General features: G+C 42.3%; 1 protein-coding gene across 1 annotated transcript in view; it reads right to left on the bottom strand.

Moving 5' to 3' along the window:
- Nucleotides 1-8,850, bottom strand: part of LOC135539610 (tensin-2-like) — an 80,540-nt gene extending 71,690 nt beyond the window's left edge. Inside the window, exon 1 of the mRNA XM_064965590.1 lies at nucleotides 8,158-8,850. Within this exon, the coding sequence (XP_064821662.1) occupies nucleotides 8,158-8,274 (117 nt within the window). The 5' untranslated portion in view covers nucleotides 8,275-8,850. The remainder of the gene's footprint in view (nucleotides 1-8,157) is intronic.
- Nucleotides 8,851-20,055: the final 11,205 nt, after the last annotated feature.

The following is a 20,055-nucleotide window of genomic DNA, read 5'->3' on the forward strand; positions in this document are numbered from 1 at the left end:
CATGCATGAAATTGCCAAGAAACGGAAGATCTCGTACAATGCTGTGTACTACTCCCTTCACAGAACATCGCAAACTGGCTCGAACTAGAATAGAAGGAGTGGGAGGCCCCGGTGCACAATTACTATAGCACCTGCAAAACACCAGTCTCAACGTCAACAGTGAAGATGCGACTCCGGGATGCTGGCCTTCTAGGCAGAGTTGAAAAGAAAAATCCATGTCTGTGGTCTTTTGCCCATCTTAATCTTTTATTTTTATTGGCCAGTCTGAGATATGGCTTTTTCTTTGCAACTCTGCCTAGAAGGCCAGCATCCCGGAGTCGCCTCTTCACTGTTGAAGTTGAGATTGGTGTTTTGCGGGTACTATTTAATGAAGCTGCCAGTTGAGGACTTGTGAGGCGTCTGTTTCTCAAACGAGACACTAATGTACTTGTCCTCTTGCTCAGTTGTGTACCGGGGCCTCCCACTCCTCTTTCCTGTAATCGAACCCACAAATGCTGATGCTCCAGATACTCATCTAGTCTAAAGAAGGCCAGTTGTATTGCTTCTTTAAATCAGAACAACAAGTGTTTTCTAATGATCAATTAGCCTTTTAAAATGATGAACTTGGATTAGCTAACACAACATGCCAATGGAACACAGGAGTGATGGTTGCTGATAATGGGCCTCTGTACACCTATGCAGATATTCCATGAAAAAAAAAATCTGCCGTTTCCAGCTACAATAGTCATTAACAATGTCTACACTGTATTTATGATCAATTTGATGTTTTTTTTAAATGGACAAAAAAATGATTTTCTTTCAAAAACAAGGACATTTCAAAGTGACCCCAAACTTTTGAACGGTAGTGTACTTAAATATACTGTATATATTAGCATGGGTATTGAAAGATACCAGAGGGTGGATAACAAAAAAAGTACATGTTTTGTTTTTGGGCTAAATGTTCCAATTTGTAAGTCGCTCTGGATAAGAGCGTCTGCTAAATGACTTAAATGTAAATGTAATGTATACATTATGATTTGCCTCTGAACTGTATGTGAACCCCTCTGCAATCTACTGGCACTAACCATTAAAAAATAGGACTTCCACCAGGCTGTCACTATGCTATTTGCTCTCTTTCTCTCTTAAACTGCTAACACAAAGCCTACGTGAAAATTTGTTTTTTCACAAAAGATAATTAAAACAAATATAAACTGGCCCAAATCAGCTCTACATAATTCAGCAGGGAGGTGTGCAACTACCACACATTATACCAGTGGAGAAACGACATCATCTACATAGGTATTACCATATCCCTTTCAATTCACATTCCTTACAGAAATAACTATTTACAAACCTTTTAAAACGTCCAGAAAGACAGTGGTCTTAGAAGGGTATTGATACTTTAAAATACATATTTTATGTGAATGGATGTGGATGAAATAATTCTTCCAGTGTTTTAATGTCCTAGTTTCATATTTTTTTTTATTTATTTACCTCCAACTCTATATATCCAAGTGAGCCTATGAGGACCTTGGGGATCAGATTGACCATTATATCCATTGATCAAACGTATAATAGACAGACACTGCTCAAAATGAGTTGTTTGTGATATCTACACTCAGTTGACACTTTATTAGGTTCACCACCCTATTCACAAAAATACATTGCTCCTATATACACCAAGTCCCGTGGTCTTGGCTTGCTAGACACTAAAGCATGCAGAGAAGTATTCAGGTATTCTGTTACTGTTTGAACTTTAGAATGCAAAAAAAAAAAGTTCCAAAACTTGTACTGACTGTAATAAACTCCAACTGGACTTAACTCGAACAGTCCATCTCCTTTCCCAGTTTCATCAACAATTTTGAATTCACGCTGTTCCAGATGCAAAGGGGGTTGTACCTAATAAAGGGACCACTGAATCTATAGACTTTCCAGAATGTGTTCTAGGAATACGCGGGGTATTAAGCATTTTGGCTGTAAGTGTTGAATCTATTACCTCAGGAGATGGTACCGCTCAGCTTGTCTGGGGATGACAAAGGACTTCAACAAAGCCAAAATAGAAAATGATAGGAAGGGGTCTCTTTGCTGTTAAATTAGAGACGTATAAATCAATGACTGTGGTGCCTTGTAACTACTTTAAAAGGTGGAACTGTTGCACTAAAAATGAAACATTGATTTGGCATACAATTTAAGATTGTAAACATTGTACAACTTTATGTAAACATTGTCTAACTTCGTATAGAACAAATTGCACTTCAAATGAACATTTCTTTAAAGTTATTGCAAATAAATGCATATTTTCACTTTTTCTGCGACAATCACTGAATTAGATATTGATTTCTTCATCTTTCAATGCAACATTTTTATATTTGATGTATTTCTATCAAATCAAAACGGGAATTTCTGCTCAAAGCAAAGGTTGTAAAAGTATACCAGACATTTATAGAATAAATAATACCTAGTTTGATGAGAATGTCCTAATCAGTGAAAATGTTATAGATCTTTAAATGACATTTTACAGACGTGATGTATTTCTATCAAGTCAAAAGTAGAATTTTTACTCAAAAACAAAGGTTTTAAAAAGTATACTAAAATGTATAGAATAAATCATACCTAGTATGATGATTGTGACAGTGAATTAGTTATTGATTTATACGGCTTTAAATGGCATCTTAAAAGCGATGTCTTTCTATCAAATCAAAACTAATGTTAACTCAAAACAAAGGTATTTTATAGATGTTATGTATTTCTATCAAATCAAAACTGGAATTTGTGCTCAAAATAAAGGTTGTAAAAGTATGCTAGACATTTATAGAATAAATCATATCTAGTTTAATGATTCTGTGACAAACGATGAATTAGTTATTGATTTTTACATTTGTAAATGGCTTTTGGCGAATGTCTGGCGAATGGTATGTTGAATGTCCGACTATAAAACAAACTTTACCTCAGTGTCAAATATTCGTCTTGTCATTACTCATCCTCTTTCAGATCTATTCCCGACGTAGGTGGATTTAGGGCCACAAAAAACCCCAGAGGATTGTTTTACAGATTTGACTAAATCTATTGGCCAGGTCATACTAATAAGGGAGTTGCCAAAAATGTGTTTGATTGACGATGTAGATTTATATGAACCAATGTGAATAATATTACCGCATTCATCGTGTACATTTTTAAAACATAAAAAATACAATCAATTATTCACACTATATCTATCATCTCTGCACGTCATGTCACTGTTTTCCACAAGACTACAAGTACAAAATATTAGACAATAGCGGCACCTAGTGGTGAGAAAGGAGAAGAGAACCAGAGAAGCCACATTGCATACCAAACAATGTAGAGAAAACCTCTCTCCATGGGATTCAAACCTTTCAATTATATTGATCGATTTGACTGGTTTTGCATGAGGAAGATGTATTGAATCACCCGCAAAAGAGTACAATTAGGGCCTTTCGTGAATGTGGTTCCAATCAAATCGTATGTCACACTCGCCAAATTCTGCTGAAGACTTCCCAGTGAAAAGCTAGCCTACGAGCCCAAAGCAACAATGCAGAGTTTAAAAAATGAAATAGTAACAAGAGAGAAATAAAATACATAAGAATGTAGCTCTATACAGGGAGTACCAGTACCAGATCAATGTGCATGGTACGAGGTATTTGAGCTAGATATGTACATGAAGGCAGGTTAAAGTGACTATGCATCAGGATTGCTAATATTAAGAGTTGAATAAGGAATGCAGCACTAGTGACAATGAGTGTATTTATGTGAGTGTATTCGTATGTTTGTGTGCGTATGTAGTGTATGCAAATATGTGAGGGTTTTGTGTGGGCATGTCAACGTAGTGTGTTTGAATATATATGCAATCAAGAGTAGCTTTAAATTTAATTTCAACATTTTCTTCCACTTTGAGAGAGTTTTTTGTGTTTTGTGTAGATCGTTGACACAGAAAGACAATTCAATTCCACCTTGTAACACAACATGTGGAAAAAGTGAAGGGATGTGAATACTTTCTATAGGAACTGTACACCCCAGTTGTCCCAGTAGACTTGCATGACTGTTTGTGAAATTTCTGGATTTGAGCACCCCACCCCTTTCGTCATACTCCAGCCAAAGGCTAGCTCATTCCCAAGGCATCCCCAACCATTACAGCCTCAAAGCACACAGCCTCTAATATGGAGATGGGAGAGGAGTGGCTGGTGCCAGTGATTCATACATAGTGGATGTCCTTATTACCTCCTGGTAGAAGTGTTTTTTTTTGGTGTGTGAACAGCAAGCCAGCATCCACATCTCTCCCACACACACTTGGATATTTACTCTTGCATATGCACACAAACACACTGCAGCACACATACTACGCTACACTGTCGTCACACACCATATGCACACACAGGCCTACATAAACCTCTCCAAATACACTACCAGAGACTCCCCTTTCCACAAAGTGTGTGTGTGTGTTCTCAGTGACAGCCTGTTGCTGACGACATGCTGAAGTATGGGTCCTGGCTTTGGGTAACACACACGGAAGGGACAGGAGCAGGTGGGGAAACCAGAGGTATGACCCTACGATGTGTATTTATATCCCCACATTCCATGAGCAGAAGAGTGACACCTCGAAAAGAGCCATGAAACTCCCAGAATAGGTACAGGAACACGCGCGCGTGTGAATCCGCCTGGTCAACGAGCACCGTATTTTTGGCTGGGGTTAAATACGCATGGCACCAAAAGAAAAATGTCAATGGCATTCAAGAGAGCAATGTGCATTGGACACAATGCAATACCTGCGGATTGGAGTAAAGCAATGTCAACTTTGCCAACAAACATGACACATTATACAAACAAATGATTATACAAACAAATGATGCATGTATAAACCCATGCCAATGTTTCTTTCTCTAGGGCAGGGGTATACTGCTGCTTCTCTGTTCTACCTGATAATTAGCTGTACCCACCTGGTGTCCCAAGTCTAAATCCGTCCCTGATTAGAGGGGAAGAATAAAAGCAAGGCATTTGAACTGGCATCAAGGTCCAGATTTGAATTTGAGGGCTGTAGAGCATCAGCCAGGTATTGATACAAGTATTAACAGCACGCGCAGCTGAGCTGGTCAACTGTCACAACCACACCCTCATACCATAGTATTTTCACTGTACTGCTATCAGGAAAACAAAAACAATAGAACAGCACTCACACAGATGATCGAATTCAATGATTGAATTCTGATTTATGACACGGGCCTTAATCATGTAAAGAAATCGTACATACATGCACTTCACATTTTTGGAACAGACTAGTAAAGACACACTTGGAGCCATGTTGCAATGTGGCCGCTCCTAAATACGGCTACAGCAGACATGCAGACGACACGACGCATAGGAGAGTAACGGACACCACTTCCCCTTCAACTTTGATCACCAGGGAACAGACATGATTAACCCCCTTCGATCCCCTCCAACTATCATCCCCCGCTCTCTCTCTTGACCTCTAATCCTGACCGGTATATGACCCCATCTGAAAGTGAACTAAATGGGACTACTGACATTGCGTGCGGCGAATACTGGGGATACTTTAATACCTTTGACTAAACACACATTTTTCCCTGGTGGCTCTAACCTTTGCAGTTGGTGGCACCAGCCCATGATTTGGTGGCAATCACCCACCCCGCAAATGTGCACAGCGTCACACAACAAACAATTTGAGTAGACCTAATAATTTTATAAAGTAATTCAATGCTTTATTAAGAAGTGCAATAGACTACGGAGATTCAATAAAGACATTTTTACATCTAACATGTCCAAGCAGAAATGCAAGATTCAAATATATTTTGATAAACAACCTAATCCAGGGTTGTCATGAATTTTGGGTTGACAATTAAAAAGGGAAAGGGGGATACCTCGTCAGTTGTACAACTGAATGCGCCTTCTGCATTTAACCCAACCCCTCTGAATCAGAGCGGTGCAGGGTGCCTTAATCCACATTGCTCAGGGGCAGAACACCACATCAGGCCATATTAGTTCTATTTTACTGTCACAATAGGGCTCCAGAATTTGTGCCAATTCACCACCTGAGGAAGTGCCAACTCAAAACATAGTAGCTAGATCACTAACTCTAAATATAACACCTACTGCTAGTAGCCATGTATAAATCTAACAGTAAATGTAGTGTCATACAAAAACAAAACAAAAAAACGTTGCAATGAGGCCACTTTCATTGACCGATGCACATTTTCATCCTCCACATTTCTAAGCCATTTCAAAGATCTTGATTGTAAAAAAAAAAAAAAAAAGTGTGCTTTGAGCTTATTGATTGTTGAGAAATTATAAATTATACCTACAGAAAGCTGAGACCATCCTCTTTGGTGTGGACAAGTAGTTGCTTCCAAAGTTGTAATCTTTCCCCGAAATTGCATTTTAAAATGTTATATCATCACGAAAAAACGTGGGGGAGGTTCTCTTCTGCACTGTTCAACCAATCCAGTAAATGTGGAGGAGGAGTTAAATGTAAATGTAATGTAAATGTTAAGATGGAGTGTCGCCATTGTTAACGTCTAAAAGTCACGTCACAGGCTGTCTTTCCATTTTGACTGAAAACTGGAACGTCCAGTTGGTCGGAAGTCAGCAGAGGGTATTGATTGAGGTGACCAGGTAGAATGTACCAGACCTCTGCCAAACTAGGATCATAGTGTCTATGGTGTAGAACTGTTGCTGTTTTTTTAGGCCAACAGGTGTACAGTATTCAGACCTTCACTTTTTCCACATTATGTTACAGCGTTATTCAAAAAACTGATTAAATATATTTTTCTATGTTTAATCCATCTACACACAGTACCCCATAACGATAAAGCATTTACATAAGTAGAACATTTTACTAAGAACTTTGAAGCACCTTTGGCAGCGTGTACAGCCTCGAGTCTTCTTGGGTATGACGCTACAAGCTTGGCACACTGTATTTGGGGAGTTTCTCCCATTCTTCTCTGCAGATCCTATCAAGAGCTGTCAGGTTGGATGGGGAGTGTCACTGCACAGCTATTTTCAGGTCTCTCCAGAGATGTTTGATCTTGTTCAAGTCCGGGTTCTGGCTGGGCCAGCTCTAGGAAGAGTCTTGGCGATTCTAAACTTCTTCCATTTAAGAATGATGGAGGCCACTGTTTTTGGGGATCTGTGCCTTGACACAATCCTGTCTCGGAGCTCTATGGACAATTCCTTTGACCTCATGGCTTGGTTTTTGCTCTGATATGCACTGTCAACACTGGGACCTAATTGAATTTACCACAGGTGGACTTCCATCAAGTTGTAGAAACAGCTCAAGAATGATCAATGGAAAACAGGATGCACCTGAGCTCAATTTTAAGTCTCATAGCAAAGGGTCTGAATACTTATGTAAATAAGATGTTTTATATTTGTAATACACTAGCAACATTTCTAAAAACCTGTTTTCGCTTTGTCATTATGGTGTATTGTGTGTAGATTGAGGACATTTTTTTAATTAATCAATTTTAGAATAAGGCAATTTAAAATGTTGGAAAAGTCAAGGGGCCTGAATACTTTCCAAATGCACTCTAGGTTTTTGTTCCAGCCCAGAACTAACAATATCAGATTAAACTAATCAGGGTGTTGATTGAGGACTATGATAAGTTAGATCAAGTGTGGTACCCATGGGCTGGAACAAACACATTATTGCACACGCTCCTAAGCCTCCAGGATCTGACTTTGAGACCACTGATTTGAATTTCAATCCAAACCATTTGAGAGTGTGTTTCTGTTATATCACACATCATGACACTATCCACATGCCCCATTTCCATAGGGAGGTTTCAGGTGACACCTTATGGGCTGAGACTCCGGGTCCTGGCTAGAAATTTTGATTCTGTTTACATATGATGGGTCACCAGACAACTCCAAAAAGCAGTAGGCGAGTCACTCACGTTACAATCAATCAAGAACTTGGAAGTTTTGTACTTTTTTTATTCATCCCCAAAATATTGTCTCCTGAGGGGGATATACATCAGCAGGCGCCAAAAACAACTAACAGTATTGTATGCATACATCTTTGGATGTGTGGCCCCAGCGTGAATAGAACCCACAACCCTGACGTATGTAGCATGCTCTACCAACTGAGCCACAGAAGGGTTACACTTTTAGAGTGTTGCAGACAGAGATGTCAACAAGTGCCGCGCTTACCTCAGCCAGCTGTAGGATTTCAACGGGGATATTGTGGACTGCTACTTTCGGGGATCCCTCAGGTTCCGGAGCGCATCTCTTTCTGCTGCAATGCTGGATACTGTGAATGCACCCCATTGATCCTCTGGTTCTGTCTTCTCCTTTTTTAGATTTGATCCACAAGTCAGTTGTCCGGATCTCCCCTCGTTTTTTTTTCAATAGGGAATCACTCTTTTCCTCCTTTTCACGCTAGTACAGGGAAGCTGGGTCCTTCCTTGCTTCTTTGACACCCCAAAACCCCTTTCCTCCCCGTGAGCCCTCACACCCCTGTCCAAGTTGATCTTTCTCTCTCTCTACTCAGCCAGGACTGGAACCGTCACAACATTCAGTCAGTCCAGCCCCCCGTCTTTCCTTCACCACACGTCTCTCCCTCTTCTTTCAGAAAGCACAGGGCCCGCTCTCTTGCACCCTCCTGCCGTCGCTCTTGCCGTTCCTGCACCCTTCTTTCTTCTGTCAGCCTGTACTTTTACACCATTCTCTCTCCCTCGCTAGCGGTTGTCCCTTCCCTCCCAGCATGCACGGACCCTTCACTCTCTGCACTTACACTCTTCTCTGGTTGCCCTCTTTCTCCACTTTCCGCCTTCAAAGAAACACCCTTCTCTCTCTCATTCCCCCTCTCCTCTTACAACCCTCTCACTAGCTGTTCACCCTGCCAGCCTGCTGCACAAACAGTACTCTTCCCCTCTCTCATTTCTCCACTCCCCCCCCCCCTTTCCAAACAGCTGTTTAGGTCAGGCTGACTTCAGGCCCTTCCCTTTTTCTTGCTGTGTTCAGCCTCTCTCCCTCTTTTCCTCCATCGTTTCCCCCTGAGATTAGATGGCGCCGCTCAGTGCGACACCCTGTCGACCCACCGGACTCAGCAACTTAGCACATGAGGGGCGGGCATACACAGTGCAATGGTTCGATCCTATTATTTTTCCTCTCATGTCATGGGTAAGCGACTAGATAGTACCTCACAAGCCACAACCTTGTGCACCAACCCAGCAACTTTGCATGAGGAGAGAAGACACACTTTGCCTTAACATCCCTCTCAACTGAAAACAATAACAGGCTCTGTTCGTTTAGATCTGTGTAGAGTAACACGGGGATTTAGGACCTCCTCGGAGAGCCAGCTGGTATTCCGCCAAGCCATCAGGAATAACACCCCACAGCAGAGCAGGAGAACAAACACAGTTAACACACGATCACCCCCCCCCACACACACTGACTTGCATCTGCTGCAGTAGAGAATTACTCAAACTGTGAGATACACAAACAAACTAGTCTCAAATCAGCCCAATAAACAGACGTACATACACACAGCCACGCAGGGTATGGAACAACAAGAGGTTGAAATACAAAATGATTGCATCCGACTGCAAGAGAACATACAAAACACACACACACCTCCCCCTGGAGTGATGATACACACACACAACCTATTGCCTGTCAGCATTCCTGAGGTAAAACATAAACACGCTGAAGGTTGTTTTTAGCAGAAGGGTCTGGGACCCTCCTGTCACTGTCGAGACAGGCCTGAGGGAAGGGGACACAGCAGGACCCTCCACACCTGCCACCAAGAGTCCTGTACCCAGTAGGGGGTGAAGAGTGTTCTCCACAAAAGAAAAATCATGTTCAGGACTAGAGGTCGACCGATTATGATTTTTCAACGCCGATACCGATACTGATTATTGGAGGACCAAAAAAAAAGCAGATACCGATTAACTGGCAGATTTTTTTCATTTATTTGTAATAATGACAATTACAACAATACTGAATGAACACTTATTTTAACTTAATATAATACATCAATAAAATCAATTTAGCCTCAAATAATGAAACCTGTTCAATTTGGTTTAAATAATGCAAAAACAAAGTGTTGGAGAAGAAAGTAAAAGTGCAATATGTGCCATGTAAGAAAGCTAACGTTTAAGTTCCTTGCTAAGAACATATGAAAGTTGGTGGTTCCTTTTAACATCAGTCGTCAATATTCCCAGGTAAGAAGTTTTAGGTTGTAGTTATTATAGGACTATTTCTCTCTATACCATTTGCATTTCATTAACCTTTGACTATTGGATGTCCTTATAGGCACTTTAGTATTGCCAGTGTAACAGTATAGCTTCCGTCCCTCTCCTCGCTCCTACCTGGGCTCAAACCAGGAACACATCGACAACAGCCACCCTCGAAGCAGCGTTACCCATGCAGAGCAAGGGGAACAACCACTCCAAGACTCAGAGCGAGTGACATTTCAAACGCTATTAGCGAGCATCGGTTACACCAGCCTAATCTCGGGAGTTGATAGGCTTGAAGTCATAAACAGCTGCTGGTAAACGCACAAAAGTGCTGTTTGAATTAATGCTTACAAGCCTGCTGCTGCCTACCATCGCTCAGTCAGACTGCTTTATCAAATCATAGACTTAGTTATAACATCACACAGAAATACAAGCCTTAGGTCATTAATATGGTCGAATCCGGAAACTATCATCTCGAAAACAAGACGTTTATTCTTTCAGTGAAATACGGAACCGTTCTGTATTTTATCTAACGGGTGGCATCCATAAGTCTAAATATTCCTGTTACATTGCACAACCTTCAATGTTATGTCATAATTACGTAAAATTCTGGCAAATTAGGCGGCCCAAACTGTTGCATATACCCCAACTCTGCGTGCAATGAACGCAAGAGAAGTGACAATTTCACCTGGTTAATATTGCCTGCTAACCTTTATTTTAGCTTAATATGCAGGTTTAAAAATATATACTTCTGTGTATTGATTTTAAGAAAGGCATTTATGTTTAGATACACATTGGACCAACGATACGCACCACATCGATTATATGCAACGCAGGACACGCTAGATAAACTAGTAATATCATCAACCATGTGTAGTTAACTAGTGATTATGATTGTTTTTTTATAAGATAAGTTTAATGCTAGCTAGCAACTTACCTTGGCTTACTGCATTCGCGTAACAGGCAATCTACTCGTGGAGTGCAATCAGGTGGTTAGAGCGTTGGACGAGTTAACTGTAAGGTTGCAAGATTGAATCCCCCGAGCTGACAAGGTTGACAAAAATTGGTTGTTCTGCCCCTGAACGAGGCAGTTAACCCACCGTTCCTAGGCCGTCATTGAAAATAAGAATGTGTTCTTAACTGACTTGTCTAGTTAAATAAAGATTAAATAATGGTGTAATAAATAAATCGGCCAAATCGGTGTCCAAAAATACAGATTTTCGATTGTTATGAAAACTTGAAATCGGCCCTAATTAATCGGCCATTCCGATTAATCGGTCGACCTCTATTCAGGACCACACCTGAGGGGTAGGTAGCTAATTTTGATAAGTAACTAGAGGGGTATTCTACAAATCAGGTTTAAGGAGCTCTAGCGAGGCAACTTTGGTCAACTCGGAGTTCAACTCGGGATAACCAGTCATACAAATGTGGTTCACTTTTTAGTCAGGTAAATTTCTATGGCAACAAATCATTCAGAACTAACCTGCTCCCGAGCAACACTAACTCCATTTATTCTGAGTCTGACCTGCAAATTGAGAACAAATTAAATCAGATTCCCTCTCTCTTGCAACGATTGCATCACTATCCCCTTCATTTCAGGAAGACCGATTAAATATTTGATTAATAATTGTTTGTTTTTTATTAAAATGTTTAAAATACCTAGTACATTATTTATTAATAACAGAATGCATTTGAAACTTCATTCAGGTAACACTTAACAATATTCTCTAGGAGCAGTAGTGTCTGGGCTAGAATCTATTGTAGGTTCGCGAAAGTAGAATTTGACACAGGCACAAGGGTTGTATTAAAACTTTTTTTTTTTAACTGCACATTTACTGCATAGACACAAATTCATCAACACACATACAGTATAATAACACAGTAAAAATGGTCTCAGTCCTAAATTGAAAAGTATCTTTGTGTTCAGTTTGTAGGCCTACTACCCGGGTAGAACACGTGCATGTTGGAGCTCTTATAGATACCAAGATTGATCCAATTAATAAGTGTGTCCTCAATGAGATGGATTGAAGGAAATACATGCTAGCTCAATGGCTTCTCAGTTACCATGCAACTGCAGTAGAAAACAAGCTACGTATCTCACCGGTTTCCACATGGATCTTGACAAAAAAAAGACATGTTGAAACACTGTTCTTGACAAACACACCGTCTTGAAACAAAACCAATCTACAAAACATATCAAACTTAGCTTCTCACTCAAGGGCTGATAAATGATATAATATACAATACTATAGCGCCCTCTAGGGGAATTACAATATATTGAATCAGGAATACCCAAATTCTATACGGGTGTAAATTGTCTGGGTTATATCCTCTCCTTCCGAATCTGCATGCGTCCCTGCATGTACTAGACGTCTTAAGTCGGATTCAACTGGCTTATGTCGGGGGAATGCGTAAACTCAAGGGCTTGGGAGAAAGCTTTTTACCTAGGGATATGTAAGTCAGCTCTTCGAGAGGATTCATCTCAGCATGGTCATCTTCTGGAGTAGGGTTGACTCTTGCTCGAGGAATTTCATGGACAATGAGGATTGTCGGGTAGCTGATCTCTTTCTGAGCAGACTGAGGGTTGTAGTACTCCACCTCTTTGTAATTTCCACATTGTTGTTCTGCTCATCATCCTCTTCAGATACTGGACTTTGCTGAGGAGTTGTTAGTTTGGGTCTCTGTTCCAGGTCTTGGTCCTCTTCAACTTAAGCAGACGGCGCAAGGAATCCACAGGGCAAGAGCAGATCGCAGTGTAGCTTCTTCTCCGCAACAGATTTTCATACCAGACCTGCTGGCTTTCTGTCCTACTCCCACCCGCATGAACTGGTCCTGAACCCAACTGCAGTCCCGCAATGTTATTTTAGGGCGTATGTGATTTTTTTTTAAGTAGTCTGGGTGGCCATTTGATGAATTCTTCAGCAGTCTTATGGCTTGGGGGTAGAAGCTGTTAAGGATCCTTTTGAACCTAGACTTGGCACGCCGGTACAGCTTGCCGTGCGGTAGCAAAGAGAACAGTCTTTGACTTGGGTAACTCGTCTTTTACAATTTTATGGGCCTTCCTCTGACACCGCCTAGTATATTGATCCTGGATGTCAGGACGCTTGGCCCCAGTGATGTACTGGGCTTTACGCACTACCCTCTGTAGCAGCTTCAGATTGGATGCTGAGCAGTTGCCATACCATGCGGTGATGGAATCGGTCAGGATACTCTCGATGGTGCAGCTGTAGAACTTTGAGGATCTGGGGATGCATGTCAAATATTATCAGTCTCTTAAGGGGGAAAAGGTGTTGTAATCATATCTATAGCCAAGCATAGGCTATAGCCTAGTCTATTTAATTGAGACCACACCTGATCTTGCACATATGCCGACAACTTGAAGCAGCAAGAATGATGAGAGCAGACACTTGCACTTTCTCTGAGGCTATATCCTGTATGCAAAACATATCACATCTTTAAGGATGACAATTTGCAGGCAGAAACAAATAAATGGGTAATCAATATTTATTCAAAATGAAAAGGTGCAATGCTCACTCACCATGGTAGCCTATGTGCACATTGCGGATTTTTCTTACAAGGATCACATTTTCTAAATGCACCTCGACTCATTGGTTGAGTGCCCTCCACTTCTTTCCATTACCAATATTTACTTAGGGACACTGTAGCCAACAATAGTCTAATCATAATTAATTACATTTCCTTGGAAAGATAACTGCCACGTGACTCTCCTCCCACGCATATCCAGCCTACATTATTTCATTGAGACTCCACATATACCAGGCACACTTGATCTTGCACGCCCAACTAGGAGAGGTAGGCTACTTAGCTTGAAGCAACTAATTGTGTGTGTGAATAATGCGCCAAAGAGCTGCGTAGGCTAAAGCATACAAAGCAGAAAAGACTACCGTTTCCAAATAATCTGTGGGACAAAAGTATTTTCACCCCAAAATTGTTTATCTGACTGAACATTCCCAACTGCAGCATGAAAAATGCAGATTGCACCGCAATGATCTCTGTAGGGACTCGCAGCCCCCTAGTTTCCGGTGCTACAGCGTAGATTGGGTAGTCGCCGATGTGATCCGTTGTCCTGTTGATTCCTGTGTGACCAACTGCATTGTTGAGACCTTCGAGAGCCATTTTTCTGTACTTCTTTGGAAGATTGAGTCCCCTCTGTTGATCAGTTTCCATTAATGACTCCGTTGTTAAGGTCAGGCTGATCCATGTCTCTGTTCTGCTCTTTCATCCTGCTGCCTAATGATAGGACAGACGTTTCCCGGTGGTGACTATGGTAATCCCTCTACTGATGGTGGGATCATTCCTCTGCTCTGCAGCCCAATCTTGCGGTGACATCTTGGGAAAAGTACTTGAACCAGGGAGAAGATCAAGAGAGACACTGGACAGCAACAGGAGAGTCAGTACTGACATTTCTGAGCTTGAAGATCTGTAGAGTTTCTGAACCACAGCTTTCACAGCTTCTCTTGGGAACAGGGTTCACGGTGTTCCTTCATGAATCAAGCAATGAACTGCTGGACTTTGTAGTCTTCAGCTTTGGAGCTGAGGTCAGTCTAGCCTTGGTCGTGTGGAATTCTGGACAGACCGTCTGCATTTCGATTCCTCTTGCCAGATCTGTACTGGATGTTGAAGTTGGACAGATCGGCTAGCCACAGTTGTCCCGCAGCGTTGAGCTTGGCAGACGTCAGCGGGTTGTTGTCAGTAATGATAGTTAATTCAACACTGTGGGGTAGTCAAATAACTTGTCAGTGACAGCCCACTTGAGAGCTAGAAACTTGTGAGTGGGGTATCTTCTCTCAGTTTGACAGCCCTCAGCTGGCATAAGCGACGACTCATTCGTCCCTGTTGCTCTTGGTACAGAGCTGATCCGAATTCAAGCAAACTGGCATTAGTGTTGAGGATGCAGGGTTGCTTGGTGTTTGCAAACCCTAGGACTGGAGCAATGGTCAGATTCTCAATGAGTGATCTGAATGCACTTTCACATGTTTCAGTCCACTTCTCATTGAACAGTTTCCTAAGATCTGTGCTGGAGGATGACTTGGGACATTTGTTTTCATCTATGAGATAACCAGCAGTCAGGTTGTTCAGAGGCTTTGTGAGTTTGGAGTAATCCTTGACAAACCTGTAGTAGTCAGTGAAGCCTAGGAAGGATTTCAGCTCGCTGATGTTGTTTAGCCTTGACACATGGTCAGAGCAGTGATTTTGTCAGGGTGCGTTTCCATTCCATTCTCAAAAATTATATGGCCCAAGTATGAGACTGACTTCCTGAAGAAGTGGAACTTTTCAAATGACAGCTTGAGACCGAACTCTCACAGCCTGTTCAAGACACGCATCAGCCGTTCTTGATATTCTTTGAGCGTGTCTGAGAACACAATGGGGTTGTCAAGGAACACAAGGACTTCGTTCAGGTTCAGGCTGCCCATATATACACTGAACAAAAATAAACAGAACATGCAACATTTAACAATTTTACTGAGTTACAGTTCATATAGGGAAATCAGTCAATTTAACTTACTTATTAGGCTCTATTCATGGATTTCACAACTGGGCAGGGGCACAGCCATTGGTGGACATAGGCTTACCCACTCAGGAGTCAGGCCCACCCCCGGGGGAGCCAGGACCAGCCAAACAGAATGAGTTTTCCCCACAAAAAGGGCTTTATTAGAGACAGAAATACTCAGTTTCATCAGCTGTCTGGTTGGCTGGTCTCAGACAATCCCGCAGGTGAAGAAGCCGGATGTGGAGGTCCTGGGCTGGCATGGTTACACGTGGTCTGCAGTTGTGAGGCCAGTTGGAAGTACTGCCAAATTCTCTAAAATGACGTTTGAGGCGGCTCATGGTAAAGAAATGAACATAAAATGCTCAGGCAACAGCTCTGGTGGCCATTCATGCAGTGAGCATGCCAATTGCACGCTCCCTCAACTTGAGACATCTGACATTGCGGTGTGACAAAACATCACATTTTAGAGTGGCCTTTTATTGTCCCCAGCACAAAGTGCACCTTGGCAAAGGAGAAAATGCTCACAAACAGGGTTGTAAACGAGTGTTTGTTTAACATTTGAGAGAAATAAGCTTTTTCTGCGTATGGAACATTTCTGGGAACTTTTACTTCAGCTCATGAAACATGGAACCAACACCTTAAGTGTATATATTTTTTCAGTATACTTCTCCATGACATGCTGAAAAGTGCTGGGTGCATTTGTGACTCCTTGAGGCATCTGGTTGAACCCCCAGAATCCAATGGATGTGAAAAGAAGTGTTTGCCTTGCTCCTCCATTTCAACTTGATAGTGTCCTGACTGCAAGTCCATGACAGAGAATCACTTCGAGCCATTCACAGCTGATAAGGTTTCCTCTATGTTTGGTAAGGTGAATACGTCTGATGGTCTGGTTGTTCAACTTGTAGTTGACGTCAGAGCTCTTTCAGGTGAAGTCGTACGGCTTGGTAGTCAGACGGATGGATCTGTCTCTCTGCTTGAAGTTGGATTAGAGACCAATGCGGTGCCTGACTGCAGTTGTGTGACTATAGTCAAGGTCACCCATGGCAAACAATTCAAGGATGGAGCTCAGCTTGCTTGTCGAAAGTGATGGTGCTCTCAGAACCTGTCAGATTCAGTGTTGCACTCAGCAGTGGTGGGAGTGTGAGATGCTGTTCTTGAGCTTTGTTTCTGGGTGTTGACAGTGAGGCGAGGGACAAGGGGATGGAGAGTTCTGCAATGTTGCGGTTTGCTCACACTGATGTCATGAGCAGTCTCGTTCTTGAGTAGGATTGGTACTTTAAACATTGACGTTCTTGGACTTGACAGGATGTAGCTACAGAAGAGCAGACCACCTGGCATGAGTGGGAGGCTCCACCAGCAGTGGGTACTTTTCTTGAGCAGTCATTCAACACCATCTTCTGTGCTGCTGGAACAGTGACACTCTTCTTGCGTTGCAATTTGACTTTCCCCACTTTGCTGTTGTCTTGCATCTTCTGTACAGGCTATTGGAGTGGCGCGTAAGGGTTCGTCTCTGGCTTGGTATGAGCTCTGCCATCTTTGTCGGCTGTACATGCTTGTACAGGATGTTGGGATGACTAGGGCTAATGTGTTGGTTTTTCCAGGGATTTTCTCGGGAAAGAGGATGTTGACTTCGACGTAGCCTAAGTAGGGCACAGCTTGACCTCCAGCGCCAACCTCTGATGTTGTCCAGGGGGAGAATAGGCTGGGATGGAAGGACTTAGTGAATGTTGTCACTTGTAAGCCTGAATCGAGAAGGGAATTGCTCTGGTTTCCTTTGATAATGACGACAGCCGTTCATCTTGGCCCTACTAAGCCAATGAATTTGTCAGTGTTGTCAGGCTCAGTATGTCCCTCTACTAAAACCTTGTCCCGTTTAAAGAAAGTAATTTATACTTTCATGTATACTGCTTAGCTCGTAGCTCCTTTACTTCTAATCGATAGCAACTGTCGTGTCTTTGTCTACGCTGGCTTCGTTCTGTAGTTATTATCTGAACCATTCTGACAAAGGACCATCGTCCTCACGTCCTCGGAACAGAAGGTTATATTGTCGTCCAGGGCTCATATAGGAAGGTAAAGAAGGGCGTGTTTGAAAAGATTTATAGCCCATGTCCCTTCACAGGGGCAGGCCACTGATTGAGCAGAGCCCTATCTTATGAAAACCCAAATCTCACATTTTAGAAGCTAAAATCACATTTCATCCAATCACAAATAATTTCATATTTAAACATTTAAATTGAACAACAATTCATTGTGAATCCGATAACTCTGATGTTTAGACTTTCCACTGTAGAGTTTGTCATCTTATCATTGATGAGAATGTCTCAGATGACAACCGAACTGACATCATATTCATTAAGTACCACCGCATATGTTCCATTGTTCGGATTACCAGAATATAGTTAATTCCCCCCCACCTTCTGATGTTCCCAGAATCTCTATGTTAACCAAGGGTTTTGCAAATGTAACATCGGTAGGGAAAGGGGGGGGAAAGAGGTATTTATGACTGTCATAAACCTACCCCCCAGGCCAACTTCATGACACAACTTTGTTGATGGGGTTGTCACATCTTGGATATGCGGCCAATCTTCACTACACCTGAAGCAAAAACCATGCTTTTGGCCGGAGCGTTGTGTAGTGTGCCTTAGTCCCTGCTCTTGGCTTTTGGGCTGCTCTGGGCTCACAGCTGCTCTACATTTTCAAATCAGCAACCTCATGCTCTCAGTCTGAGACGTAGGCTTCCAAAACCTCCGAACCCGTGTCTGGAGTGAAGCCTCTAGCACTGTGATGCTGTGCCTTACACGGAACCCAAACCAGCTGCGCGCATGCGCACCATTGTGTATAAATGTATTTTGTCCCCCCCCCCCACACCAAATGCGAACACGACATGTAGGTTAAAATATCAAAAACCAATTCTGAACCAATTACATTAATTTGGAGAGAGGTCGAAAAGCATTAAACATTTACGGCAAGCTAGCACTTGCTAGTTAATTTGTCCTGGGATATAAACATTGCGTTGTTGTTTTACCTGAAACGCACAAGGTCCTCTACTCCAACAATTAATCCACACATAAAACAGTCAACTGAATTGTTTCTAGACATCCCTCCTCCTGCTAGGCTTTTTCTTCTCTTGACTTTATATTGCGATTTGCAACTTTCATAAATTAGGTGCATTTCCGCCACTGACCTCGTTCGTCTTTCAGTCACCCACGTGGGTATAACCAATGAGGAGATGGCACGTGTGTAGCTGCTTCTATAAACCAATGGGGAGATGGGAAAGGCAGGACTTGCAGTGCGAACTGCGTCACAAATAGAACTGATTTTAGCCCTTGGCAACGGAGATGCTTGTTGGCACGCGCGAGCAGTGTGGGTGCAATAATTGAATAAAATAGATTTCTACATTTATTTTGTAGTCAGCCTGTTAGACCTCTGCACCACTTGGGAGGTGTCCTCTCCATTCTTAACTATAGGAGGAGCTCTGCAAAGTCAGTGGGTGTCTCTGTCTTGATGTCCAGCCGCAGACTAATGAGGAGTGGTCCCAGCAGCCTTGTGTGAATCGTTTCCCCAGCTCAGGGTCAGCATCAGCCCGTTTCACTTACATTCTCTTCACTGCAGCACTGAGGAGTACCTGCAGCCTCTAAGTGTTTAGATACCCTTTCACCTGAGTTCTGGTGGGTGTTCAGGAATCTGGAATATATTTCATTGCTGTCCTCCGAGGCCATAAGCGGACTCCAGTAACTTCAAATAGGCTCTTGGGGATGCAGAGGCAAACAGCCTCACCAGGTCCGAGTCTAGGGGAAGCAGAATCTCCAGGACCCTCCACTGCTGTATTTGTAACATCAGTTTGACATGACACCATGTTTCATAGTCAGGTTCAATTGGGGGCTTTGGGTACTTTGCCTGAGAAGGAACGTAGCCATTTGAGTTGGTTCCATGTTATGGAGGTGTTGTTCGTCATGACATGCTTTACCACAATGCGATGGACTTCAGGTGAGTTGATGACATAATGCAGCTGCACATCAGTCCTGGTTGGGGATGTTCACCTCCTACCGTGGACTTCATGTCTGAATGAGGGGGTAGCTGGAATGGGGTGGTCTGGGTTTGATCATACCTCTTCTCAGCAGATAATTTCAGTAAGAGGGTGTCACTATCGTGTGGACACGGTCATTGTCAGATGTAGTTAAGTCATAAGAGGTAACTAGGGGCTGGTCAGTGGGCTGTAACTCTACCCACACTGCTTGTAAATAAATATAATTTCAATGTCTGAAATATGTCTGTACCAAACCCCAAAACACCAGCTAAATATGTGCTCTGCTTTCAATTATCCTGGCTAGCTTGCCACAAAATGATGTAACACTT

This window comes from Oncorhynchus masou, chromosome 5, assembly GCF_036934945.1.
Source record: "Oncorhynchus masou masou isolate Uvic2021 chromosome 5, UVic_Omas_1.1, whole genome shotgun sequence".
In the NCBI taxonomy this organism is placed as follows: domain Eukaryota; kingdom Metazoa; phylum Chordata; class Actinopteri; order Salmoniformes; family Salmonidae; genus Oncorhynchus; species Oncorhynchus masou.